The sequence below is a fragment of the Anopheles ziemanni genome, chromosome 3 (assembly GCF_943734765.1).
Source record: "Anopheles ziemanni chromosome 3, idAnoZiCoDA_A2_x.2, whole genome shotgun sequence".
NCBI lineage: Eukaryota > Metazoa > Arthropoda > Insecta > Diptera > Culicidae > Anopheles > Anopheles ziemanni.
This window is the reverse complement of record NC_080706.1, coordinates 57881968-57907440: the sequence shown is the minus strand read 5'-3', so window position 1 is coordinate 57907440 and position 25473 is coordinate 57881968. Positions and strand designations below refer to the sequence as shown.

General features: G+C 44.6%; 1 protein-coding gene across 1 annotated transcript; it reads left to right on the top strand.

Moving 5' to 3' along the window:
* Positions 1 to 21507: 21507 nt before the first annotated feature.
* Positions 21508 to 24890, top strand: LOC131285091 (uncharacterized). The gene is made up of 2 exons (XM_058313949.1): positions 21508 to 24537; positions 24729 to 24890. Exons 1-2 carry the CDS (start codon positions 21508 to 21510, stop codon positions 24888 to 24890), a joined length of 3192 nt encoding a protein of 1063 aa, XP_058169932.1.
* Positions 24891 to 25473: the final 583 nt, after the last annotated feature.

Genomic DNA, 25473 nt, shown 5'->3' with positions numbered 1-25473 from the left:
ATGCGTAGAGCGATTTTGCCAGATCGACGTAAACAAGCAACACGGTAAGTTCGCTAAAGTTCTTCGGCGATAATTACATATAATTCTTACATTTCATCTATTGCAGGGTATTCAATGAACTATCAACTATTCAACCTACGATCCTAGCTAGTTGGAGACATCTTTTTACGCAGAATGATAAGTTCCGGAGCAACGCACCTGAACGAAAGAAACTGAGCAAAAACCTTCCTCAACTAGCAGGTAAGCTCTGCAGTGAAGTGTGTGTATTTCATACGAAATAGTTTATTGTATAGTGTGTATGCTGTTCTTGATGGATCATCGATGTTAACTTAGTTTTCGGTGTTATTGGATTCACAAGAAATCGAGAAATAAAAAGATGAAAACGCAACAACAAACTTCGTCCAGTGTATTCATTCGCGCAAAGGCTGTGACGTCACAGCCGCGCGTAGAAGCGAAAGAAAAAATCTCTCGGAAGTAACTCTCGGGTCTGGGGCTCTCGCGCGCTCACCTCTCAAAAATTGCACGGATGCAGCTGCTATTGTCACAACTATCCGTTGAACGGATAACCCTCGGTTTTTGAACGGATATCAACTCATCGCGAGGTTAAAGCACGCAAAAGGTTATTTGGGTACCATCGAGTGTCTCAATGACGGGATCAGCGCTTTAGCTGAGCAACTCGGCCCAAACGACGCAGTCCTCATCGCTGGTGATTTTAATCTGCCGTCTATCACCTGGGGTCCTGACCCTGCCACTCCGCCGTTCTTCCGTCCGATTAGTTTTGCCCAATGCGACGTTGCGTTCATCGATGGAATGAACATAAACGGACTCACGCAACTCTCTGGGATATGTAACGCCAACGGAAGACAACTCGATCTGATCCTGGGCAATTCCCCTGCCACCGAGGTACTTGGCTCCATCTACCATGCTGCTTTGCACCTGCTGCCTGAAGATATGTACTACCCAGCATTGGAAATGTGCCTAGCGGTTCACCCTTCCTCGTCCGCAAACACCATCCATTCGGCTCCTTCAGTACGATTGCGGGAATTAGACTACCGTAAGCTCGATCGAGCCTAACTTGCCGGCCTCATATTGGAGCACGACTGGAGTTTCCTGGAAGCTGACTACACCGTCGACGACGCGGCTGCTAATTTTACGTCTGTGATCTCATCTTTCCTATCCTCCTGCTGTCCCGTCCTTCACCCCCCAACCCACCCGTTGTGGTCTGACGGTCACCTCCGTGCGCTTAAGTCTGATTTTAAGCGTGCGCTTCGTGCGTATCATGTCTCACGATCCCAGCACCATCTGCGTGTATTCAAGTACGCTGCGTCCGCCTACCGCAGCGATAACCGGGTGCGCCTCAGGACCCACGTCCGGCGCATTCAGGGGAGGCTGTACTCCAATCCTCGGTCGTTCTGGCGGTTCGTCAACCAGCGCAGAGGCCACTCCCGTATCCCCTCCACTATGTCCTCGGGCAACCGCTCGGCCTCCTCTCCCTTAGCGATCAGTAACCTGTTTGCTGAACACTTTGCTGCGCTTTTTGTCGACCCAGCACATTCTACAGCGTCCCTCTCGTCTGGAGTGGCGAATGTACCACGTGACGCAGTCCATGTCGACTCCGTGTGTATTGATGTTCGCTCGGTGATCGCTGCACTTAACCAGCTGGAATGCTCCTACTCCCCCGGTCCCGACGGCATTCCCTCCTCGGTACTGATCCAGGCCAAGAAAGCGTTCGCCCCCGTCCTTGCTCGGCTCTTCTCTCGGTCGATCAGGGATGGGAGTTTTCCCGCCATGTGGGCGTCTGCTTGGCTGGTCCCGGTGCATAAGAGTGGATGCCGTACGTCCACCTCTAACTACCGAGGCATTTCCCTCCTTTGTGCTGTCTCTAAAGTCCTCGAGTCTATTATCCACTCTGCTATCCTTTCTTGTGTTCAACCTATTATCCCATCCACCCAGCATGGTTTCATGCCCAGACGCTCCACCGTTGCTAATCTTATGTCCTTATTGCAAGTCCTGTACCCGTGTCTTGTTTCAGGGGGGCAAGTCGATGTCATCTATACCGACTTTAAGGCGGCATTTGACTGCTTGCCCCACCAGTTACTGTTGGCCAAACTCGAGCGGATGGGTTTCGGGGGGCCACTTCTGCGCTGGCTCAAGTCCTTTCTATTGGATCGGACGTACAGGGTCAGGGTTGAGGGGTCCCTCTCTGATCCGTTCACAGGCTTATCTGGTGTACCTCAGGGGAGCGTCTTGAGTCCCCTCCTTTTCACTCTTTTCATCTCGGATTGCGTCGGCGTTCTCCCTCCCGAGGGCTGCCTGATGTACGCCGACGATGTTAAGTTTTATCTTCCTGTGTCCTCGTCCAACGATCCTCTCTCACTGCAACACTTTGCAGACGCCTTCTCGGCTTGGTGTACCGTCAACGGTCTGGTGCTATGCGTGGCGAAGTGTTGTGTCATCTCGTTTGGTCGCTCTCCCGGCAAACTGGTGCACAACTACCATCTCAGTGGCCTGCCTCTTCCTCGTGTGACCGTAGTCAAGGATCTCGGGGTGTGGCTCGATGACCGGCTGACTTTCAGGTCGCATCTGGATTCAGTCGTTGAACGGGCCAGCAGGCTGCTCGGACTCATCGCCCGCATGTCAACAGAAATTCGTGACCCCCTATGCTTGAAGGCGTTGTACTGCTGCTGGGTTCGACCCATCCTCGACTACGCTTGCGTTGTCTGGTCTCCGGCGGGCGTCACAGCGATGGACAGATTGGAGGGGGTGCAGAGGAAGTTCACGCGTCTTGCCGTTCGGCGATTCCTGAATGACCCTTCTGCTACCATGCCTCCCTACTCGGTCCGGTGCCGCCTGCTGGGGCTGGTCAGCGTCAAGGACCGCCACAGTCATGCACGCTCGTTACTGATTGCCAACATCCTCCATGGTCGCATTGACTCTCCCGTCCTTCTCGCAGCCATTCCTTTTTATGTTCCGTCCCACAGGCTGCGAGTCCGACCTCCTCTGCACATTCCCATACGCCGGTCGCTGTTCGCCCAGAATGACCCTTGGCTGCGCGCACTATCGGACTTCAACGCCGTTGGTCACCTGTTCGATCACAACACGTCCTTTGCCAGTTTCCGTTCTCGTCTCTAATCCACTGTCTCCTAATCCCTTTCCTCGGCCCCTGTCCCTTTTTACTCCCTTCGCCCATGTTTGTCCATCCGTTTAAATTCTAAGCTCGGACTTTGTATAGCCTACATGGCAAACAATTTGAAAATAAAATAATAACAATAACAATACGTTGAAGGTTATGTAGGTTACTTGCGGTATACTCTATACCAGTGATGTCGAACTCGCGAGTCACTTCTTTTTCTTGGCGTAACGATCACTTGGTCATGCCTGCCCGTTAAGGGCTTACGTGACTTGTTTCCTTGTTGTACGTGGATAGTCAGCCCTCTCGTACAGGAAGTCCGGTCTCGGTTGGGATTCGAACCCACGCAGTGAACGTGTTTTATTCAAAATGTGTAGTGCGTGAATTTGTTCTAACTGCTAATATTGTGATAGTGTTGTGCCATATCACCTGCCACTTAGTTTTAGTTTTCTTGTTCCGCATTCTTGTAACTTAGCTAGACAGGGCCCTCCTCCCATCAATTATTGTAACTTTAGTAGGACTGACTACAGCAGATTGTGTGAAATGCTGGAACGGTTGGACTGGACCTTCTTGGCCGATAGTTCGTCAGTGGACCTTATTGCTGAGCGATTTGTCGGAAAGATCGTGTCAGCCGTCCATTCATGTACCCCCTCCTACTCCCATCCCCCTAAACCGCTGTGTTGAGATAGACGACTCAAAGTACTTGAAAGGGATAAGAACCGCTTTCTTCGCTCCCTTTGTCGTCGACCATCTGAGTATAGCAAACGTTTATACAAATATGCTGTTTCAGCTGAACGTATATACAACAGGGCTAGGTATCGGCTCTACCAAGCGAGGCTACAAATTCGCTTCCATGCCAATCCTTACTCCATTTGGCGCTTCGTGAATTCCCGTAGAAGGTCACATGTTCTGCCAAGTCTGTTGACTTCGGGTGAGAACTCAGCCTCCTCCGCGTATGATAAGGCTTCCCTTTTTCCTGCCCATTTTGCATCCGTCTTTGTTGCGCCTGTTGACGGTTTTTCGACTGGTCTAGCTGTCACACCTGAGAATGCTATCTCTGTTTCTTGTCCGGTAATCACGGAACACGAAGTCCTGAAATCATTGTCCAAACTGCGCCAATCTTACTCTCCTGGTCCAGATGGCATTCCAGCTGCTGTGTTAATCAAATGCCGCCATATTCTGGCTCCTCAACTTTCCAAAATGTTTACTCTCTCAATTTCACAAGGCAGCTTTCCTGCAATCTGGAATGCCACGGAATATGCCACGGTTTAAAAAAGGGTCGCGCACAGTAGTGTCCACGAGCAACATGGATTCATGCCAGGCCGCTCTACTGTAACGAACCTAATATCGTTCGTCTCAGCTGTGTTGGAGAAACTTGATCGTGGTGATTAAGTGGATGCCATATACACTGATTTTAAGGCTGCGTTTGATCGTGTTTGCCATCCGCTTCTACCGGCCAAGCTGGCAAAACTGGGATTTACGCCCAGCCTATGCGCCTGGTTTACGTCATACTTGTCCCAACGTACTGGTGTTGTCAAGATCGACGATGCTTGTTCAGCAGCTTTCGGATGTCCTTCAGGTGTTCCTCAGGGTAGTGTTCTGAGCCCTCTTCTCTTTTCTATCTTTATCAATGATGTCTGTCAAATACTTCCCTCTAATGGTCATCTTCTCTTTTCTGATGACTTAAAAATCTTTCTACCTATGTCTAACCTTTCTGACTGTCTTTCTCTGCAATCTTTCCTGGATAATTTTGCGACTTGGTGCACGTCCAATCTTCTTTCTTTATGCACTGATAAATGCTCAATTATATCTTTCACTCGCTCTAAACTACCACACATGGGACTATACACTCTTAACGGGCAAGATGTTCAAAGGGTAACCGACATTCGGGATCTGGGCGTCATCTTAGACTCACACACAAACAACACGAGCAGGTGATTAGCTCGGCACTACGATCATTGGGGTTTATCCGCCGCCTTGTTCATGAACTGACGGATCCTCAATGTTTGATAAAATTATACTGTGGCGTAGTTCGCCCGATACTGGAGTATGCAAGCGCAGTGTGGAGTCCGAATGAGGCTACCTGGATTGCTAAAATTGAAAGGGTGCAAAAACTTTTCACTGGTATTGCGGCTTGCCGCTTCTTAGGGAATTCTGACATTCCTCTTCCGCCCTACGAAATAAGGTGTCAAATTCTGGGTCTTCTCTCGCTGGAAACCAGGCGGGCCCATACCCAGGTTTTGTTGATTGCTGGCCTTCTATTGGGTACTACAGATGCTCCTTCCTTACTACAACAAATTCCCTACTATGTCCCTTCCCGATCCTTAAGAACCCGTCCCCCACTGGCTCTCCCCAACCGTCGCTATGGTGGTGCAGATCCCTTGCTTGAGTTTCTGCAACAGTTCAATGCTTGCTCTGACCACTTCGATTTTCATTTCTGCCTTCCGTTCTTTCCTTGCAGTACATGCACTTCCCTCCTAGAGGTTTCCCTTCCCTTTGTTCCTACACCTCATTTATCCTTTGGCTGACTCGTAATATCGTATTTGGCTTCTTTCTGACCGTCCCAATCTGCCTGCGTCTATTTAGTTAAGTTTTTCTTATACTTGTGTTAATCTTAAGCTGTATTTGCGTAGCCCTAGAGGCAAGCAATGAGTTACATGAATAAACAAACAAATAAAATCTGCATGCACTCGCTGCCACGGTGCGTTTGCTTCTGGCCATGACATTGGCATATTACGAGGTGCTGTTTCGGCCGCTACTGCACACTCTCGACAACATTTCACTAACTTCACGATGTCCGAATCCATCCCCGGCCAGTAAACATAACTGCGGGCTAGTGCCTTCATCCTCTCTATGCTTGGGTGCCCTTGATGAAGCTGTTTTAGACATTTATCCCGTTGCAACGATGGCACTATCAATCTTTCTCCAAAAAGAAGGCGTCCACCTACTATGGAAAGAGATTCTCGTCTACAGGGTGGCATTGTAGAAGTGATACACTTATTCGAGCGGTTTCTGCCAAACCCCTGTACCCAGTGTGTTAAACAAATGGGTATATTTTGACAGATTTACTTGTTTACTATTTATGTCCAAAACGTACACTCAGTGTTCAGTTCAGTTTTCTAGTAACTACAATGAATTCAAGTCGCGAACAAGTAAAAATTTTGCATTTGCAAGGTTTGACAAACATTCAGATTAGGCAGAAACTGTCTCATCTCAATTTAAGTCGATTATTTGTCTACCGGACCATCAAGCGATACGAGGAGACAGGGACAGTTGTTCCAAAGAAGAAAACGGGCAAAAAACAGAGTGTCCGGATTCCAGCGGTGATCAAAGCGGTGAAGGAACGTGTCCGGCGGAATCCAGCTCGCTCGGGAAGAAAAATGGCGCGTGACATGAACATGAGTCACTTTGCCATGCAATGCATTTTGAAAAAGGACCTTGGTTACGAAGCCTTTAAAAAGCAGAAAATTCACGGCTTAACCACCAAAACTATTGCCGACCGGGTTACCAGATCTCGCAGAATGATGGAGTCTATGGAGCATCTATTCGGGATATACCAGCCGATAAGATTTTTCATGTGAGCATTTTCATTTGATCCTCCAACTACAATGTCATCCTAGTATACAGCAACTCCTTCAAGACCTGTTAACATTATCTCCATCAGTTGTTGGAATGCTCCTGGCGCTGTTTTTACTCCTGGCTGTAATCTGTTGTAAACATACAGGCCTTTATGGGTGTTGTAAAACAAAGCAACGGCATGACAGTTGCCGTCAGTATTTGACTTGCGTATTGCAAGTGTCACCGAAGCGGTAAAGTAGCTTGAAAATGATCTAGACTGCGGGACTATATAAACGCGCGATTTGGTTGGAGAAAGAATAATTTGGATTTGGAGAGAATAAATAATGCACGAAAATTTTATTTCATCGTGCTAGTGTACTTAAAATCAAGTGTTTTTCTTCAGTTGAACAAGTTTCAACAATGGGTATTCACACTTAGCAACTTCCGGCAAGAATCCTCGACCACCATTTGTAGAAAAGCCTCCGATAGGTCGATCTGACTAAAAACCGTGCATTTTGCCAAACAAGCAAATATATCTTGTGGGAGTGGGAGCGGATATTGATGAGGCTGCAACCAATCATTCAAACCAGTCGAGTAATCACCACACACTCATATTGCTCCATTTGCTTTACGCACTACTACAATAGGTGAAGCACACTCGGAATAATCAACTCGTGATATTATTCCCTCTTTTTCTAGTCTACCAAGCTCCTTATCTACCGCCTCGATAATTGCATATGCAACAGGACGCTTTGGTCTGAACACCGGTGTTGCTTCTTCTTTCAGCTTCAACTGAGCTTTTGTGCAGCATCCAAGTCTGCCAGAAAATAATGTTGGATACAAAGCTTTAAATTGTGAACTGCACGAATCATCCACACTAATTCGGTCACAAATCGCGGAAAACCCTCCCAAACAAGGACAATTCGGTTGCTGCCACGTGGATTGTGCACTTCTCGCTTCTCTCTCTGACGGTCATAGACCCTTCAAACACTCCTATCAACCATAACCTACTACCAGATGCGGTTCTCGCTCTTATCACAGACTTCCTTAGAAAGGGTTTACCAATTTTCTCCCATTGCCATTGTGAGTTTATGGTTATATCAGCGCCAGTATCCAGCAACATCTTCACAGGTGTGCTATTGATACCCAACTACCCATTTGAATGCTATAAACTCGAGTTGGGCGGGTTATAGCCGGCTATCTGCAAATAATAGCCGGGAGCGACAACTCCCCGCGATAGCAGCGTCTTCGCGGGCTATTTCAGTGGTGAGCGCGCGAGCACCCCAGGGCCTTGAGTTACTTTTCCCCGCGGTGTATTTGTTTCTTTCACTCCGACGCTTGCACGATGGAGCGAAGCCGGGATAAAAATCAAAAATTCATTTTTGGATTTCAGAAAAATGACATATGTTTTCTTAAACTACAAGATGAAACTAAGAAATGACCCAAAAACTAGAGCCCCAGTTCTTCCAGGTTCTGAGAAACAGCCCGTCAAAGTCAAGATTTGTGAAAATATTGCGTGAAAAATTGAAAAAAATCCATCAACTTTGAAGGTTTGTAACTCCTATAATAATGGTCGGAATCGAATTTCAAGTAAAGTTTTGGAAAGCTATATTATCATGCTTTAAAATTGGTGACAGTTTAAGTAAATTGAAATTGAAAGTCACAAAATATTAAGCATTGTTTCGCAAAACTCCTGGAAATTTTTTCAATTTTCTGTCTTTAACCTTACGCCATCGCTAAGGATTGTGAAAGATTGTAATATGATGCATACCCACTTATAGTCTAGAATGTTTTGTAACAATAAATGATAGTTTTTTTTGCGCATACGCGCGCATCTTTACGTCATTCTGTACTTTATATGTGAAGCTTATAGTTTATCACCTACTAGGCCTCTCCATCATGCCATATGCATGATCATGTGTGGTAAGAAATATATGAAATTCTCATTCAATCAAATATAGGTCGATGATCGTATCGTAAAAATGTGAAGCAGGGTAGTGGTTGAACATCACGTGAAAGGGAAAAGACAAGCCAAGTCAATGGCAAAGAATGACATTTGGTTTGGTTTGCTTTGAATGTATCAGGTCGCTTTTTCTTGTTCTACAGCTCACAAACCCATCTTTTTATACCCACAATTCCTATTACTAATGTACCCTACACTAACATTTTGTTCTGTTTGTACCCTTACCTGTAAAAGTTGAAGTTAATCTTCAAGAGTTGGTGAATCACACTGCGTGTAGAATAATTGAAAAGCAAAAAGTAGAAATATTGCGGCACTTTTCATCTTCTTTGTGTGATTCACTAAGCGTCGTATTATTGCGCTCGTGGGGCATTGACGGATCTAGTGGACACAGCATTTACAATCAACTGATTCATGGTTCCGGAGAAAATACTGCATCAGACAGTGATTTACTAGTATTTCTAGTACTAGTAACTCCTATCCGTCTTTCATTTATTAGTGACAATTCAGATATCATCTAGATAAACTTGATGCCCCAAAGTGTTAGGTTTTGCAGGCTAATTGTGATCAAGTTTGCGAAAGATTCAAAAGAAAAAGTTATACAAACAGTAGATGAAATCAAACGCCAAATAACCAGGTTAGTTCCTTATACAATTCAGCTAAATGAAACAAGTTATGTGACGGTAAATTATTCATTTTACATGAGTTGAATTGAAGGAAAAATTTTGGCATATTTAACCGACACTATGTATACGCAAACATGTTGTATATATGGTGCAAAACCAACAGAAATGAACAGTGTAAAGCACTTATAAAATGGATTTAATCAATATCCTGAGAATTTATCTTATGACTTATATTCTACTACACTGTACTGTTGGATGAGATTTTTCGAATGCTTGCCTCATACTTCGTACAGAATTGAATTTAAAAAACGGAAGGTAACTCGAAAAAAATTGTATTGGAAAAGATGTACAAGGAATTTGGTGTTAAAGTAGATGAACCAAGGTAAATGGGTGGAAATAGTACGACGGGAAATATTTGTCGTCGGGCTTTTTCAAACATAGAAAAATTGAGCGATATTTTGCAAATAGAAACAGAACTTATAGAAAGGTTTCTAAATATTTTAATAGCCATCAACTGTTCACAGCCTTCAAATCCAAAAACTATTAGTATATATTGCAAAGACACATACATGTTTTACATACATCATTACAGTTGGTACAAAATGCCTTCTACTGTCCACAAAGTTCTTGCGCATGTAAATGTCCCAGCAAAATTGGGATCCTTAGGAGAGGAAGCAGCAGAAGGTAGAAATAAATAATGAAGAAGGTATAGAAGAGAACACGTCCGTCAAATATAACGAGAATTCAATATTAAAGACATTTTTATGAGAGCATTACAATCATCCGATCTATACATTTCAACAATATCTCTGGCTAAATCGTTAAAAATTAAAAATAAAACCCATACCCAGACGCAGTAAAACCCTTTTTCGTAGATTACAGCTCCTCAAATAGTAATAGTCCCTTGCCAATTCAAAACCAAGAAGATAATGGTACAAGTTCAGAATATTCAAATAGTAGCTCTTCCTTAGGAGACGTTATGTCCACGTTAGATGCTTTGAATATAATTATATTATATTCCAAATGACAATATTTTGAATGAAAGTTTGTAGTAAATTTAGTTTGTTTTGTATCAAACTTAAAAAAATCTTTAAGTTAATATAAAAAAGAAAATTGAAAAAAAATGCACCCATAGAAAATTCCAAAAATTTGTGATTTTTGCAGCGCCACCTGGCGGGATTGTCCTGAAACATCATAATTTCATGTAATATAATAGTATTACACGATATTACAATGAAAAAATTCCAAAACATTGATTCTGAATTTTATCCCGGCAATTTGCTCTTTTTGCTCCATAGTGGCTTGGCTGTGACGTCACAGCCCGTGCGCCGAATAAATACGATGAACGAAAATTATTTTAGCTTGGTTTTCATTTTATTTACCATTTTTTTGGTGAACACACAAGATTTACGATCTCTATCAAATGCAGTGATGATCATCATTCGAATCTGGAATGTAAAATAGAAAAAAGAATATATAATAATTTGCCTTAACGAATCGTAATCGAGCTGATATTATTGCTGAATGATATGAACAAGGCATTGTTATTATAGAATGTAGAAGATATCAATTAAATAAATTGATATACGAAATTTCCTACATCAACTCAGTATCGTTGATATCCATCAATTACGATGTGTTAGTTCACCTTTTAGGTATAAGAATTTAATGTTGATTTTTCTTATCTAATATTTTCTTATTACATGGACTCGATTTTTTGTGATAAAAATGTTGCATTAAACGGAACCAAATTAATATTAAAAACTGTTAAGTTTTCAAAGTTATTACCCCAATTGTTTTAAATAATAGAATATCAGCTTACCAGTTGATCTTTCCGTCTACCAGTTCTGATACTGGCGGTGTTGTTGAAGGCAGTAGACATCAGCATCATGCATTGAAGCGGAGGACGTTTGATGAATGGCGGGTTATCTAAAATGTTTCAATAGTTTTAGTGAATATATAAAATCGGAAATACACTTTCCCGTATCCTACGGCATATGTATGGTATTATTGGAATACGTCTTTTAGAAGATGACTTACCAAAATAATTCCTGGAACTGTAACGGCGCCGAAGATGCTTTTCATGAAACTGAAGCCAACCAAGGAAGTAAAACTGGAGAAAATTAAACAGCTGGTGGCTTTGACCTATCGTGTAGTGTGGTCGTTAAGCTTAAATGCATTAAAGGGTGCGAATCCTCACACACATCGTGTTTGAACGTTCGTACTAGCAAAACAGAGAACATTATTTAAATATAGATATGAACAAACTCATTCGTATCGTCAATTTTAACTTCATATCTTACCTGATTACTGCCCATAACCTTCATACCCCATTTCAATTCATAAAGTACGAATTCGAAGACACTGCACTTAGAAGTTCCAAGCGTATTTCGTGGATCTTCCATTTTAATTGCCACTGAAAACGTTGCATTTACAGCAGCAATGCTAACAGGCTAACAACACTTTTCCATTAAACGTGTTGCTAGAACAAAAGAATGATAACATTAAATCAAAGCTTATCAACTAATTACTGATAATAAAACATTTTCATAACTTATTTTATTTACCTGCTAGATTCCGACTGTTACTTCTGATGAAAGCAATCATGTGCCTGTTTCCTCTGTTGTTAAAAAAAACGTTACACCATTCGTACATGTTTATGCTGACTACAAGTTGATACAGACGCCTTCGTTATGGGAAAAATAAAGGACGAACAAAACAGATGCAGCTGAAATTTAAAATAAGTAGAGCATGAGGATTTATATATGAGAGGACGGCTTCGAATCGTTTTTTATCTCTTGATTAATCTCACCTGATATTCGGCAATAAAGCTGTTCGTTTCGAAAACACTGTCATTAGCTCCTTCACGTGACATCGGATGCAGCTGGAAAAGTAGATTCATATTACATTAATTTCAAACTAAACTGCTATTGATAAGCAATGTTGGTTTCACACTTCTCTAGATTGCTTTTTTAATTGTTTGAAACAGCGAGAGCAATACACTCACCCTTAAGTATAGTTTTTCCGTCTGGTCGCCAAACGCACCTAACCAAATCCGGCTGGATGGCCACAAAACGCAATGTCTTTTTTGCGTTGCTTGTAATAAAGATGCGCAACGATATTAGTTTAGCTGTAAAAACACAATAATAATCAAACATTAGCAACGTTATACGAACTAGCAAACATACACATCACAACTCACCTGCATGTTTCAAGAAGTTTCGTCGGTGCGTTATCCAACGCAACGATACCTATGTCCATGTATACCGGGCAGGATACGTGTAAGTGTTCTGAGTCGAAACCAGACCACCGGAATGATAATCACGCTGCTTGCACAGAATATAAACCTTACACCAGATGCGCTGATGACATCACACAACACAATGTGATATGGGGAAATCCATTGCGGATAAAGAACACTTTCCTTTCAACTTACCTGACTGTTTACGATGCGGGATTATGCATTGATGCATGCCCAAACCGATGGCGATTTGAATCGAATGCTACACTGAAGTAAATCCATCGTGACTGAATGAAGTGCAACTGATTAAAACCAAATTAAATCATCAGTAAAGATGCAGTTTGCGTTTGTAATGCTGCAAGAACAAAATACAACACCAGAAATCATAAAATAATTCGGATGAAACACTTTCACTTCATTGCTTACCAGATTGTTTACATCTCGGCTGGTAAGGATTCGTCATGATGATATAGTTGGACGCTGCGTCTAAATTACGTCGCAAACTGCTCTGGATCGTAGGTTGATCGATTGATGGTTGATTGAAGATAAGAAATATTGCCCTGTAGCAGCTGAAATGTAAAAATAACATGTAATTATCGGCGAAAAACTTTAGCGAACTTACCGTGCTGCTTTGTTTACTTCGATATGTCAAAATCACTCTGCGTGTGAGATGCGCCGTTCGAACGGGAAAAAACACCCACACGCACATCGTCGCGCGCGTTCTATCGCACAAAACGGACGCTCCTTTGCTATCGCGGCATCTGCGGCGGGCTATGTTCGAGAGGGCGATCGAAAAATTTGGCTAAGTCCACGAGCGACGGGTCTCCGCCACTATCGCGGCATCTGCGGACGGCAATCATCGAGAGTGGCATCGCAAAAATCGGCTAAGTCCGAGAGAGCTGGTTTTTTTTGTATGGAGTTTTCTCCGCGATGCTCAATTTTCAAATGTAACCCAAATCCAGGCTGGTTGGGTAGTGACATGCACGTAACCTGGTTCACTGGTAACAGTATTAATGGTTATGGTCTTGATTTCACGATTGTTTGATCATCTAGCTGCCTTTTTGCAAAATCCTTCCTTATGGCCATATTTCCTACACTGCTTGCTCCTATTCTTTTTGTAAACGCAATTCCTCGCAAAATGTCTTTCGTCACAAAGAAAATATTTTAGCTGCGTTTCCAATATTTGCGGCTTTCCACGTGGCTTCCAAGACTTGGTTTCAGGCTCTGCTTAGTTATCACGTTCACCCCTCTTGCTCTCTCCAACTAATCCATGACGTGCTTTAAATTGATCAACTTTTGGCACAAATTTGTTAGCTGGAACAGGATAATGTCCTCGCGTTCCTCCATGTAACTTAACAGTTTCATGCGAACTTTAGCTTCTTTTTCGTTTTTAGTCCGCATACGAATATCAAACATTTCAATTTTTCTTCACTTAGACCGGCCTGTTCAGCTTGAACGGTGGCTTTGTTCACCCTGTAGCCGAATGTAAAACAGTCTTCTGTGTGACTCTTTTGTATTTCACATTGTATTTGCTCATTGTAAACTACAATGGGCTAGCGCAACTCTCTGGGATTAAAAATACTCATGGCCGTCAACTCGACCTGAAACTGGGCAACACCCGGCCTCCGCTACCTGTAGCGCCATCTACCGTATCGCCACACAATTTTTGCCGGAAGACTCGCATCATCCTGCAATAGATCTATGCCTCACAGTTGACATCTCCCCGCCTGGACCCGCTAGTCGCACTGCACCATCTGGAGGACCACAGGATTTGGACTTCCGCAAGCTTGGCCGTGCTAAACTGGCCCGTCTTATCTCAGCATGGCTGGAGTTCCCTGGTAACGGACATCTCCGTCGATGATGCTGCTGCTGCTAACTTTACGTCTGTTATTTCGTTTTTCCTAAATTCCTGCTGTTCCGTCCTTTACCCCCTCTTCCCGCCCGTTGTGGTCCGACGGTCACCTTCGCGCGCTCAAGTCCAACTTGGGATCTCCCGATCCCAGTACAATCTGCACGTATTTAAATACGCCGCGTCTTTTTGTCCACCCAGCTCAATCTACTGCGTCTCCCTCGTCGGGGGTTGCGAATGTCCCGCGCGATGTAGTCAGCATCGACTCCGCGGCCATCGATGTACCCTCAGTGATCGCCGCACTCAACCAGCTGAAACGCTCCTACTCCCCTGGTCCCGATGGCATTCCTTCCTCTGTGCTGATCCAGGCCAAGGAGGCGTTCGCCCCTGTCCTTGCTCGGTTTTTCGCTCGGTCGCTCAGGGATGGGAGCTTCCCCGCTCTGTGGTCGTCAGATTGGCTGGTCACGGTACATAAGAGAGGATGTCGCATGTCCCCTCCCAACGCAGAAGTCCATGAAAAAGGATCGCAATCGCACACTACGAATCTACAATCGTACAGGTTCCCCACACCACGGCCGCATATTCAAATATGCTTCTAATGCGTACCGTTTGTACCACCGGGCCCGCTATGATAGATATGTAATCGGACTGCATTCGCGGTTCACCCGAAATTCCAAGTCCTTCTGGAGTTTCGTCAACGCTCGGCGAAAATCCCACTCCATCCCTTCAATTGTGTCGCTTGGTACTACCACCGCGGCTGAACCAACAGCCTGTTGTGAACTATTCGCTAAGCATTTTTAAGTGTGTTCCGACGCCGGACCGTTTAGTTCTGCACCGATCACGACACAGAGGGTGCCGACTAAGTCGACGGACACCGTAGATAAGGCCAACTTAAATATTGACCTACGCACTGTACTCGATGCAATAAGGAAATTAAAACCCTCTTTTGCTCCCGGTCCAGACGGTATTCCCGCCATTGTGCAAAAAAAGAGTAGCACCGTCATTGCTCCCTTACTGCTTAAATTGTTCAGTTTATCTCTAAATACGTCATCTTTCCCAGCAGTATGGATACCGGGCTGGCTTGTTCCCATACCCAAAAAGGGCAATCCGTCAATTGTTTCCCATTATCGTGGCATCTCCCTTCTATGTGCATGTGCCAAGGTGCTTGAAGGGATTGTTCACTCGTCCTTACTATTCAGTTCCCGGAATTGCATCGTCCCACAACAGCACGGGTTTTGCCCAAAACGCTCAACCCTAACTAACCTACTCTCATTTCCAACTTTATTTCCACCAAATTTGAAGCCGGTTTACAAGTAGATGCAGCATATACTGATTTTAAAGCAGCATTTGACCGCATCCCTCATGCGCGTCTCCTTGATAAGCTGTCAAAGATGGGACTCAGCATATCCATTGTTGGATGGCTGGAGACTTTTATATGCAATCGTTCATTTCGCGTCAAACTTGGATCTCATCTTTCTCAAACTTTTTCCCCAGCAGCTGGGGTCCCTCAAGGAAGTGTATTAAGCCCTTTACTTATCGTTTTATATATTAACGATATCAGTGCTGTCCTTCCCCCCGACTACTTCTTGTGTTACGCAGATGACATCATGATTTTCATGCCAATATCATCTCCCAGCGATTGCATGCGTTTGCAAAGGCATCTCAATCTTTTCAATGTATGGTGTACAGAGAACAATCAGACCCTCTGTCCAGAAAAATGTAATGTTATATCCTTCTGCCGCTCTCGTTCCCCGATCCTTCATACGTACTACCTAGACAACATTCAAGTTAGTCGGGTTAGTACGATTAAAGACCTGGGTGTGTTACTCGATAGTAGATTAACCTTTTCGGCACACATCGATGCCGTCACCACTTCGGCCCGTAGAGTTTTGGGCCTAATTAAACGTATGGCAAGTGATATCTCCGACCCACTTTGTCTCAAAACTTTATTCTGTTCGCTGGCGCGCTCAATTTTAGAATATTGTGCTGCTCTATGGGCCCCTACTACAAGATCTAGTATCGACAGGTTACAGGCGATCCAACGATCGTTTACTCGATTCGTGTTTTGTAGGGCGGGGAACACCTCCCCTTTGCCACCCTACGAATCCAGATGTCAAATGCTGGGTTTAACAACATTGGAAGCGCGACGCACCTTAGCGCAAATAATGTTCATTGCCTCAACCCTCTCCAACGCGTTTGATGCCCCACATATCCTTTCTGCTGTGGGTCTCGCTGTCCCTTCCCGCGGTCTACGCCCTCGTCAACCTATATCCATTCCTACACGCCGTACTCCAGCCGGTTTTAACGATCCTCTTCTGCGCGCTCTGCGTCTTTTCAATACTCATAGCCATCTGTTTGACTACCATATCCCACTATCCTCCTTCAGAGCCTGCCTCCTAGAATCTCTTATATCCTAACCCACCCTTTACTCCTATTTGTAACCTTCTCCCCTGCGGAGTTCTAGCATAAGTAAGTTGTTACAGCCGCTACCGGCCAGCTCTGTCGTACGCTACGCGAACTTTGTCTTGTAAGCCCGATCGTTGGCTTCTGTGCCAATACGTTCAGCTTTCGCTACAATTCGCTCGTCTTGTTCGTTCGTTGCTGAAGCCGTCGTAATGGCAGTAACTGATCGAAGTAATACATTTTCCTGATAATTTTTACTTACGTTTGCTCCTATGGTTTTGGCGAGGAATGCCTGTTTCGTCAGTAGTATTGAAACGCAGTAGACGTTGAACTGTTGATCTGAAAGAAGGTAGTGCTAGCAAATTGTGCTATTTGTGCCGTCAGAAAGTAGTAGATTATATTGCAAATATAAATAGAGCATTTGTGATCTCCATAACAGCATGGAAAAAGCTCAAGACAGTGGCAAGCTAACGCTTGAAGCTTTGTGACAAAAGTTTCCAAATATCATTATCCAAATAGTACAGAGTAACGACGCAGTTATTGATACTATAGCACATGCCGCGGATGCTTCGGGATTAGCTAGGCTCGAAGATCAAACTGGACTCCCAACACCGCCTCACACCCCGCCAGCTGTATCACGTCCTTGTCGAGAGAAAAACGTTGCAGAACCCAGCCGCGATATCTCCGAGGTCATCCGTCGTTTGGATCGGATTGAGGAGAAAGTGGACAGATTGCGGGCGGACCATGCGTGCATCTGTCGAAATGTCGATGGATCGCCTTATCGTTGACCGCAGCGTTTTGCCGCGAATCGAAATCGTGCAGTTAGACACACGTGCCGAATTGCATGATTTCGAAGAAAAACTTTGTTGAGACTCTGCGTTTGCCAATGAAATAGTGGGCCAGCTGAAGCGGGAAAAAGCGCACTGTGATACAAAAATTCGCATCGTATGTGTGCTCGATGCCAATCATTAACCGTCCACTTTTCGCGATGGACGGGAGTTGGTTGGAATTCTGAGAAAATTCCATTTTGCTCGTTGACGAACGTTCTCCTTTTGTTGTGGTGAGTGATTGGCGTATCGGACGGTCATGCACCAGAGTAAGTGGTACAGGCAGTCGTGCGATCCCGGTTGTACCATGCTACTGAAAGGCTTACATTCAAGCCGAGTCGCAAAGCCTACTGCAAGTTGAAAATGCAGGCAACCAAAATTACCAGTAAGTATGCAAATGATTGTGCGCTGCCTAGTAACTTTAACAGTTTCATGAAATAGATATTCTTTGATCATTTTCCTCGAGATTCCGCAGGATGAAACGAACCACCAACAGCTCCATCTTAAAGTGACCCTTAACGTCGACAGAAAATATAATTATTAACTGGTATAATTAGTCTAAGGTTAGTGTACAAATTGTCGTTACTGGCAACACGGCCACGCGCGGCGAAGCTAGCCGGGACATCGAGATCGATCTTCCGAGCGAGCAAGTTTAGTTTTCCGATTGTCTTCAAAGTTAGATTAAGGTAAGGTTAGGTTTAATGATATAAGAATAAATTTATAACGTTTTTTTAAAAGATAATTATATATTTCGTCTAAGTTTTTTAACGGTAAAATGGCAAAATTTTTGTTTACGAAAAAAAATAATCATGCTTTGTTTACTTTTAAGAATAATGACTCCCAAAAACTATACCATCAGCGCTCGGGCACCCCCTAAGGCTGGACCTTTTACGGAAAAGCATGATAAAAGAAGGTCGTTACGCCAAACCAGCAGAAAAAAAAAACAAAAAACAACTAGCCGAGAAAACATTAGGAAAAGAAGCTCAACAATACGGTACGTAATACACAGATTATCAAATTGACAATAGTTCTTTGATGGGTACAGTATGGCGTTCGAGCTCACATTGTTTTTCCGCTTTGTCGAAGATACACAACAATACGCTCAACAAGAACACATTTTCTGATGGCACTCGGAAGCTGTGAAAAATAGTTTGAAATCGACAAACTAGCTACAAGATAAATACAATCCAAACTATTGTACCATCGACGTTTTCGTCGCTTCAATGTAACGCATTTGTAACCTCCTTTGTTACAACCATCCGTCGCTAGAACTGTCCTTCAGGTGAAACGATTTCATGTGAAGTAATCCGTTGGCAGCCAGGTACGTTCCGGTGTTTCGACTATTATGCAGGTTACTGGAAATGTATTCTGCCCCAAAAAATTCGGCATACTGTTCTACAAACTTTTGGAGCATTCCACCTGCAAGTGGCCAATGTCTCTTGTAAACTTCCGTCGACAGGAGGGTGATGGCACAAGAATACAACAGGAAATGCTTCAAATGCTGTGACTCCAAAATGTCCTCCAAGACGACGATTCCGTTTAGGTTGATTCCTTCTTCCATCAGCTGGTTTGCTTCGTCGACAAAAGGGCGCAGTATTTCTTCTACAGATGCAGGTTTCTTCATGCCATAGAACACGGAAACGTACATAGGTGAAACATGAGGCATCTCGTGTACGTTGACCATCAAGGGCCAAAGAACGTCACTGCTGCTCTAATTAATCGGCATGCCATCGTATCCGAAGTTCAGGTTCAGCTCCTTTGCCGTGGACATGTCCTTATTCTTGAACTCGACGTTTAAGCAGTTTCGTAGACCTTTGTACCACAACTTCCCTCTTGTCACCTCGCTGATGCCAGTAGCCTTCCTAACTGTGGTGCCTTCTTCCGTAGGATCGCCAGAATCATCCTCACTGAGAATTGATCCTCCTCATTAAAAACGGTCCAGAAATGAAAGCATTCTTTTGCTTCCATGTTGTCGAACATCGCGAATTCGTGGACACCATCCTCAACTTCTGGTGAGAACTGGCGGACAACTGGTGAGAACTGGCGTTGTACCATCGCCTGCGATAACAACAACCGATGGTGAAGATGACGAACCGTGCGCTTCTGGAAGCTGCTTTCATAAAAAATCTCTTTTTTCTTGACGAGTAGACGACGAGTATTCCTTGCAAAACCATCAAAACACCACGTCACTCGTCAACGACATACCTAAATACCTAAATTAGTGTACACTTAAGTGTAACCTAACGTTCTCCCTTGTAAGGCGAGTTAGTCTAAAGTCTAACATCTGAGAAACATTTGAAAAAACAATTCAGCTAAACAAAAAATAAACGAAAATATTTGTACGTAACGGAAAATTCAAACCACGAAATGAAGCATCCACCTCTACAACAACTCTTTATACAAAAGCGCTCACAAAAGCCTCGTAAAAATGACTGCCGCTAAAAGATGCTGCGAACGGTCTAATAGGTGTGGCCAACGCGCTAAACGTGTTCCCATTATTTTAGAAGGGTGTGGCATCTTCTTAATGCTTTGGACGGAGTCGTTAAACGACGCTTGCGTTAACTTAATAGCTCCGGCGATCGTATTAATGTGTCGGACGGTGTCACTAAGGCCTTGGCCATCGCGTTAAACAGTGGTAAAAGGTGTAAAGATAACGAAGAAAAATCACCAAAGTTAGTTACACTATCAGTTGCAATATGCGTATATGCTAATATGCCACTTTCTATCTAAACGGAAGAAATGCTAGATTAATATTAGGTGAAATGGCATACGGTTTTTTTAAATTTTAAATAGAGCTAAGAGTTGTAGATTGGCCTGGGTGAAAAACGGTCGTTTGTACTGATTTTAAAAACCATTTATTACGATGCAAACGTTTGACAAATGCATCCAATTCATCGAAAATGAACACTAGACGATGGCAAGCTAAACAATTGTTAAATAAACAAATCCGTATGCGATTCCCCCTTTTGCATACTGTTATTCATTAGTGAAATAATTGATCTAAATATGTGCCGTTAAGTCTTGTGTATGTTTAGGATTGTTTTGGTTGGTCGATACTATACTAAACTGCTTCGGTTTAATGATCCGTTTTAATTCAATGTTAAGATTTTTGATTGATTTTCCTGCGAACACTATGATTGGGTATGATTTGTATCTGTACGTGCGTAAGTTACTGAAATCATCTGTGGGAATTAAAGTCAAGTATGTTGCCTACATTCTGGCGGATATCATTAGCATAGAAAAAAGGATTAACGAAAAGGATTAATGAAAAGGGAAATAGGAACTAAGTCAAATGAATTATAAGGTAACGCGAATGAACTATATTTGACAGATTAATAAACAGTAGCAAACTGGATCTCAAAGTGTAAGGTTGTAATTGCACAGCACGAAGACCATCCGAAAATTCACACATTTGGTCCTTCGAACCGGATTTTTCGTGTTGAGTGAAAGTTTTACTCAGTAATTGTTTTACGAACAATTATCTCGGTTTACGTCTACGACGTACGCAGTGTCTTACGGACAATTGTTTTCTTCGACGTTCACGACGTCAAGACCGCGAAGCAAGTGTTAGGAGAACATTCGACGAGTTCCTCGTCAATTGTGAACACTGATTTGCACAACGAGTGCAACGCAAAGGATTTGCACAACGAGTGCAACGCAAGGGATTTGCACAACGGGTGCAACGCAAACAACAGTGCAGTGAGAAAGAGTGCACACAATACGAAGTTAGTGAAAGTCGCCTACGCATCTCACCGCATCTCGATAGTGCTGCATCATCTAACCGCCATCACGTTTTGCGCGCCATCAAAGTTTGAGAGAGTTCGCGCGCATTTGATCTTCCAGCGCGTCACCGGTTAACCCTTGGGGGACAGCGAAAAAAGGCCACAGTGAAAACAAAAAACTTTTAAGAGAAATGGAGAAAAAACTCAAAGCGGCTCAGCATAAAAAGAAGGTTGCGTTGGAGAATATCAAATCGCTTGAAAGATTTGTGACCACGTTCTCCAAGGATGAAGTGGGTCAGCTTCCAGGTGCATTGGAGAGGCTTCAGCAGCAAAAGGAGGATTTCTTCGCAGCGATGGCGAAATTAGAAGAACTCGATGATAGCAGTGAAGCGTTGGAATCGTGTATCAGCGATAGGATTGACATGGAGGAGCGTTGCCAACGTTTGAAGGCATTCTTGCGGACGAATCTTCCGAAGGAGACACCAGATTCTTCGATGCTGGCAAACTCAACAATGGCATTTGGACGGCCAACTGCAACCAATCTTCGGCTTCCAAAAATCGAATTGCCTACGTTCGACGGAGACTCTACAAAATGGCTCTCGTTTCGCGACCGTTTTGTATCGATGATCGATGATTCGGCAGAATTGTCATCGATTGCTAAACTGCAGTATCTACTGTCATCTTTAAAGGGCGACGCTGCATTACCCTTCGAGCACACACCGTTAACAAACGAAAACTACGCGGTCACTTGGAAGGCGCTGTTGAAAAGATACGACAATACACGTAGCCTTATTCGTGAGTATTGGCGGAAACTTCATTTTCTTCCGGTGGTAAAATCAGAGAGCGTCGAAGATCTAACTAATTTAGTGGATGAATTCACACGGCATTTGAATGGTTTGGCCAAGCTGAAAGAACCTGTGGAGGCATGGGATACTCCTTTGTCCAACATGCTGCTGATGAAGTTCGACAGCGAGACCATTCTTGCGTGGGAGAAGCATTCCGTCCACTTCGAGCGAGACAAATATCAGGAACTGATGAAATTTGTCGAAGATCGGATCCAGATCCTCAAATCCACTAAAAGTCTTACCATTGTAGAGGATTCGACGATTAAGGTGGCCGGCAACGCACGGCAAAATACCTCACGGAGAGCCATTACAAACACCGCAGCCATTCATAAATCCTCGGGGCAACCACGGTGTTTATTGGAGTGCGCTGAAAATCACTCGCTACGCATGTGTCCAATATTCAACGGCAAGGATGTGCAGCAGCGACGCGACATCGTGGCAAAGAAGCGCTGTTGCTGGAATTGCCTAAGCAATACGCATCTAGCGAAGGACTGCAAGTCGGATCGGTCCTGTCGCACGTGTGGGGAGCGTCATCATTCACTGCTACACATTTCTTCGACGATATCGATGGGAGTGAACTCGGAAGACGAAACGGTGTTCCTTGAGACGGCGGTGCTACATCTCGTCGATGACTACGGAACAAGGCACGAGGCGAGAGCGCTTCTCGATTCCGGATCGATGTCTAACTTCATCTCGGAAGCGTTCGCTCGGAAATTAATGGCCTCTCGGTCTAAGGTCAACGTTTCCATCTCTGGCATCGGTATGGCGTCGCAGTTGGTGAACGGGTCGATTGTGGCAACCGTCCAGTCGAAGATACAACCATTCGCGACTCAAATGGAATTCCTGATCCTGAATAACCCATCGGCGGACATCCCAACGACTCCCACTGACGTGTCTTCCTGGAGGATGCCGGTAGATGCAGTTTTGGCGGATCCATCGTTCTACATCCCAGGCAGAATTGACATCGTCATCGGGGGAGATGCGTTCTGGGAAATTCATTCCGGAAGGAAACGGTCGCTTGGCAAGGGACGTCCGTGGCTGGTCGAGACTCCCTTCGGTTGGGTCGTCGCGGGTAACACTGCCCAAGCTGCAAAGGAGGTTCCACGAATTTGCCATGTGGCTACGTCAAACACCCCACTGGAAGTGATCCTGAACCGGTTCTGGGAATGCGAAACCCTTCCCAACGAAGCAACGTTTTCGGCCGAGGAGGACCTCTGCGAGAAACATTACGTTTCTACGACGACTCGGGACGCTGCGGGAAGGTATGTGGTTAGTTTACCGTTTAACTCGAATGCCAATACAATTTTAGGAGCTTCCAAGGAGATCGCCGATCGCCGGTGGGCGGGAATGGAACGTCGGCTGAATTCCAACCCGCAAATGAAAGAGGCATACATCAAGTTTATGAAGGACTACGAGCGTTTGGGGCACATGAAGAAACTTAGCGAACCCGTTGATGATTCAGTTCCGCATTACTATCTGCCGCATCATGCAGTAGTAAAGGAGACCAGTACGACCACTAAGGTTAGGGTTGTCTTTGATGCATCCTGCAAGACAACTTCCGGGTTTTCACTAAACGACACTTTGCTCATCGGTCCGGTAGTACAGCAAGATCTGCTTTCGATTGTCATGCGTTTTCGGGCTCATGCGATAGCAATTACTGCAGACGTGGAGAAAATGTATCGTCAATTCCTTCATCACGCCCAAGACAAGAATTTTCTTCGCATTCGGTACAGAGAAAATTCCGCAGAACCCATAAGTACCTACGAACTACAAACGGTTACCTACGGCACGGCATCGGCACCATTCTTAGCTACACGAACTCTGAAGCAGATTGCAAACGATCATGGGGAGCAATATCCACGCGCAGTTAGCCCTGTCCTGTACGATTTCTACGTGGATGACCTACTAACCGGTGCTGACGATCAAACAGATGCAATCGAAATAGTGAGCCAAGTTACAGAAATGCTGCAGTCAGCTGGTTTATCGCTAAAAAAGTGGGCATCGAACACACCTGAAGTGCTCTCTCGCATTCCACCAGAAGACGTAGCGATCTTACCAACATACGAATTACGAGACGCGCAATGTGTATCCACTCTCGGGCTTGTATGGGAGCCAGCCCTCGACTTGCTTCGGTTCCGGATCGATCTTCCATCTACAGCACCAATATGGACACGAAGGATAACAATGTCTTACATTGCAAAGATATTTGATCCACTCGGATTGTTGGGACCAGCCATAACAGTAGCCAAGCTATTCATGCAACAGCTTTGGTTGCTAAAGCAAGACGGGAAAGCTTGGGACTGGGACGTTGAGCTGCCATCACAGGTCCAAAAGGAATGGCACAAGTTTTACTCTACATTACATCTTCTTCGGGAAGTACGCATCCCGCGTTACATATCAAGCCGGGAACCCACGAGCATACAACTACACATCTTTGCCGATGCATCCCAACCTGCATTTGGGGCATGCTGCTACCTTCGAACTGTAAATCGAGACGGGATTTCTGTTCAACTCGTGGCAGCCAAATCCAAAATCGTTCCATTAGATAACCCGCATTCTATCGCTAGATTGGAACTATGTGCGGCTCGACTGGCAACACACTTATACCGGAAGGTCAGCCAATCCTTAAACATTACTATACAATCCACGGTATGCTGGACCGATTCCATGACCGTGATACATTGGTTGAATTCCTCACCTCGACGTTGGAAACCATATGTGGCAAATAGGGTGGCTCTCATACAGAAGGAGTCCAGCATTACGTGCTGGAAGCATGTACCGGGCACAGATAATCCTGCAGATGACATCTCGCGTGGTCTTCATGCAGATAAGCTATTGGAATGCGATCGGTGGTTCCATGGCCCGCACTGGTTGTCCTGCAACGAAGAAAGCTGGCCTGTGCACAACCTATCTACAGAGGAGGGAGATTGTGTATCGGAGGAAAGAGCAGTGACGCCACGTGTGGTTGCCGTATCAACGACGGCAGATTTCAGCAACAAACTCTTTGCATCATTCTCGGCATACCATCGCCTTCGCAGATCTATGGCGTTTTGTCTGCGTTTTATTCATTGCCTGACAGGACGCGGCGCATTCAGAACCACGGAAGACGGAAATTCACCGGAACAGCTGTCACTGGTTGAGAGAGTGCCACCATTAACACGGGAAGAACTTCTCCAGGCTGAAATCCAGTTGTGCCGGTTGTCGCAGGAGGATAGCTTTGCAGAGGAACTGCATACCGCAAAGCATGGCAAGGAGATTCCGAAAACGTCGAAGCTGCGGTGGCTATCGCCCTTTGTTGACTCAAAGGGATTA

What these genes read in the sequence shown, in the direction of transcription:
- LOC131285091 (XM_058313949.1), top strand. Translation starts at nt 21,508, where the DNA reads ATGGAGAAAAAACTCAAAGCGGCTCAGCATAAAAAGAAGGTTGCGTTG. An exon ending in CATTACATCTTCTTCGGGAA is followed by an intron (nt 24,538 to 24,728) that starts GTACGCATCCCG and finishes TTCTATCGCTAG; the next exon opens with ATTGGAACTATGTGCGGCTC.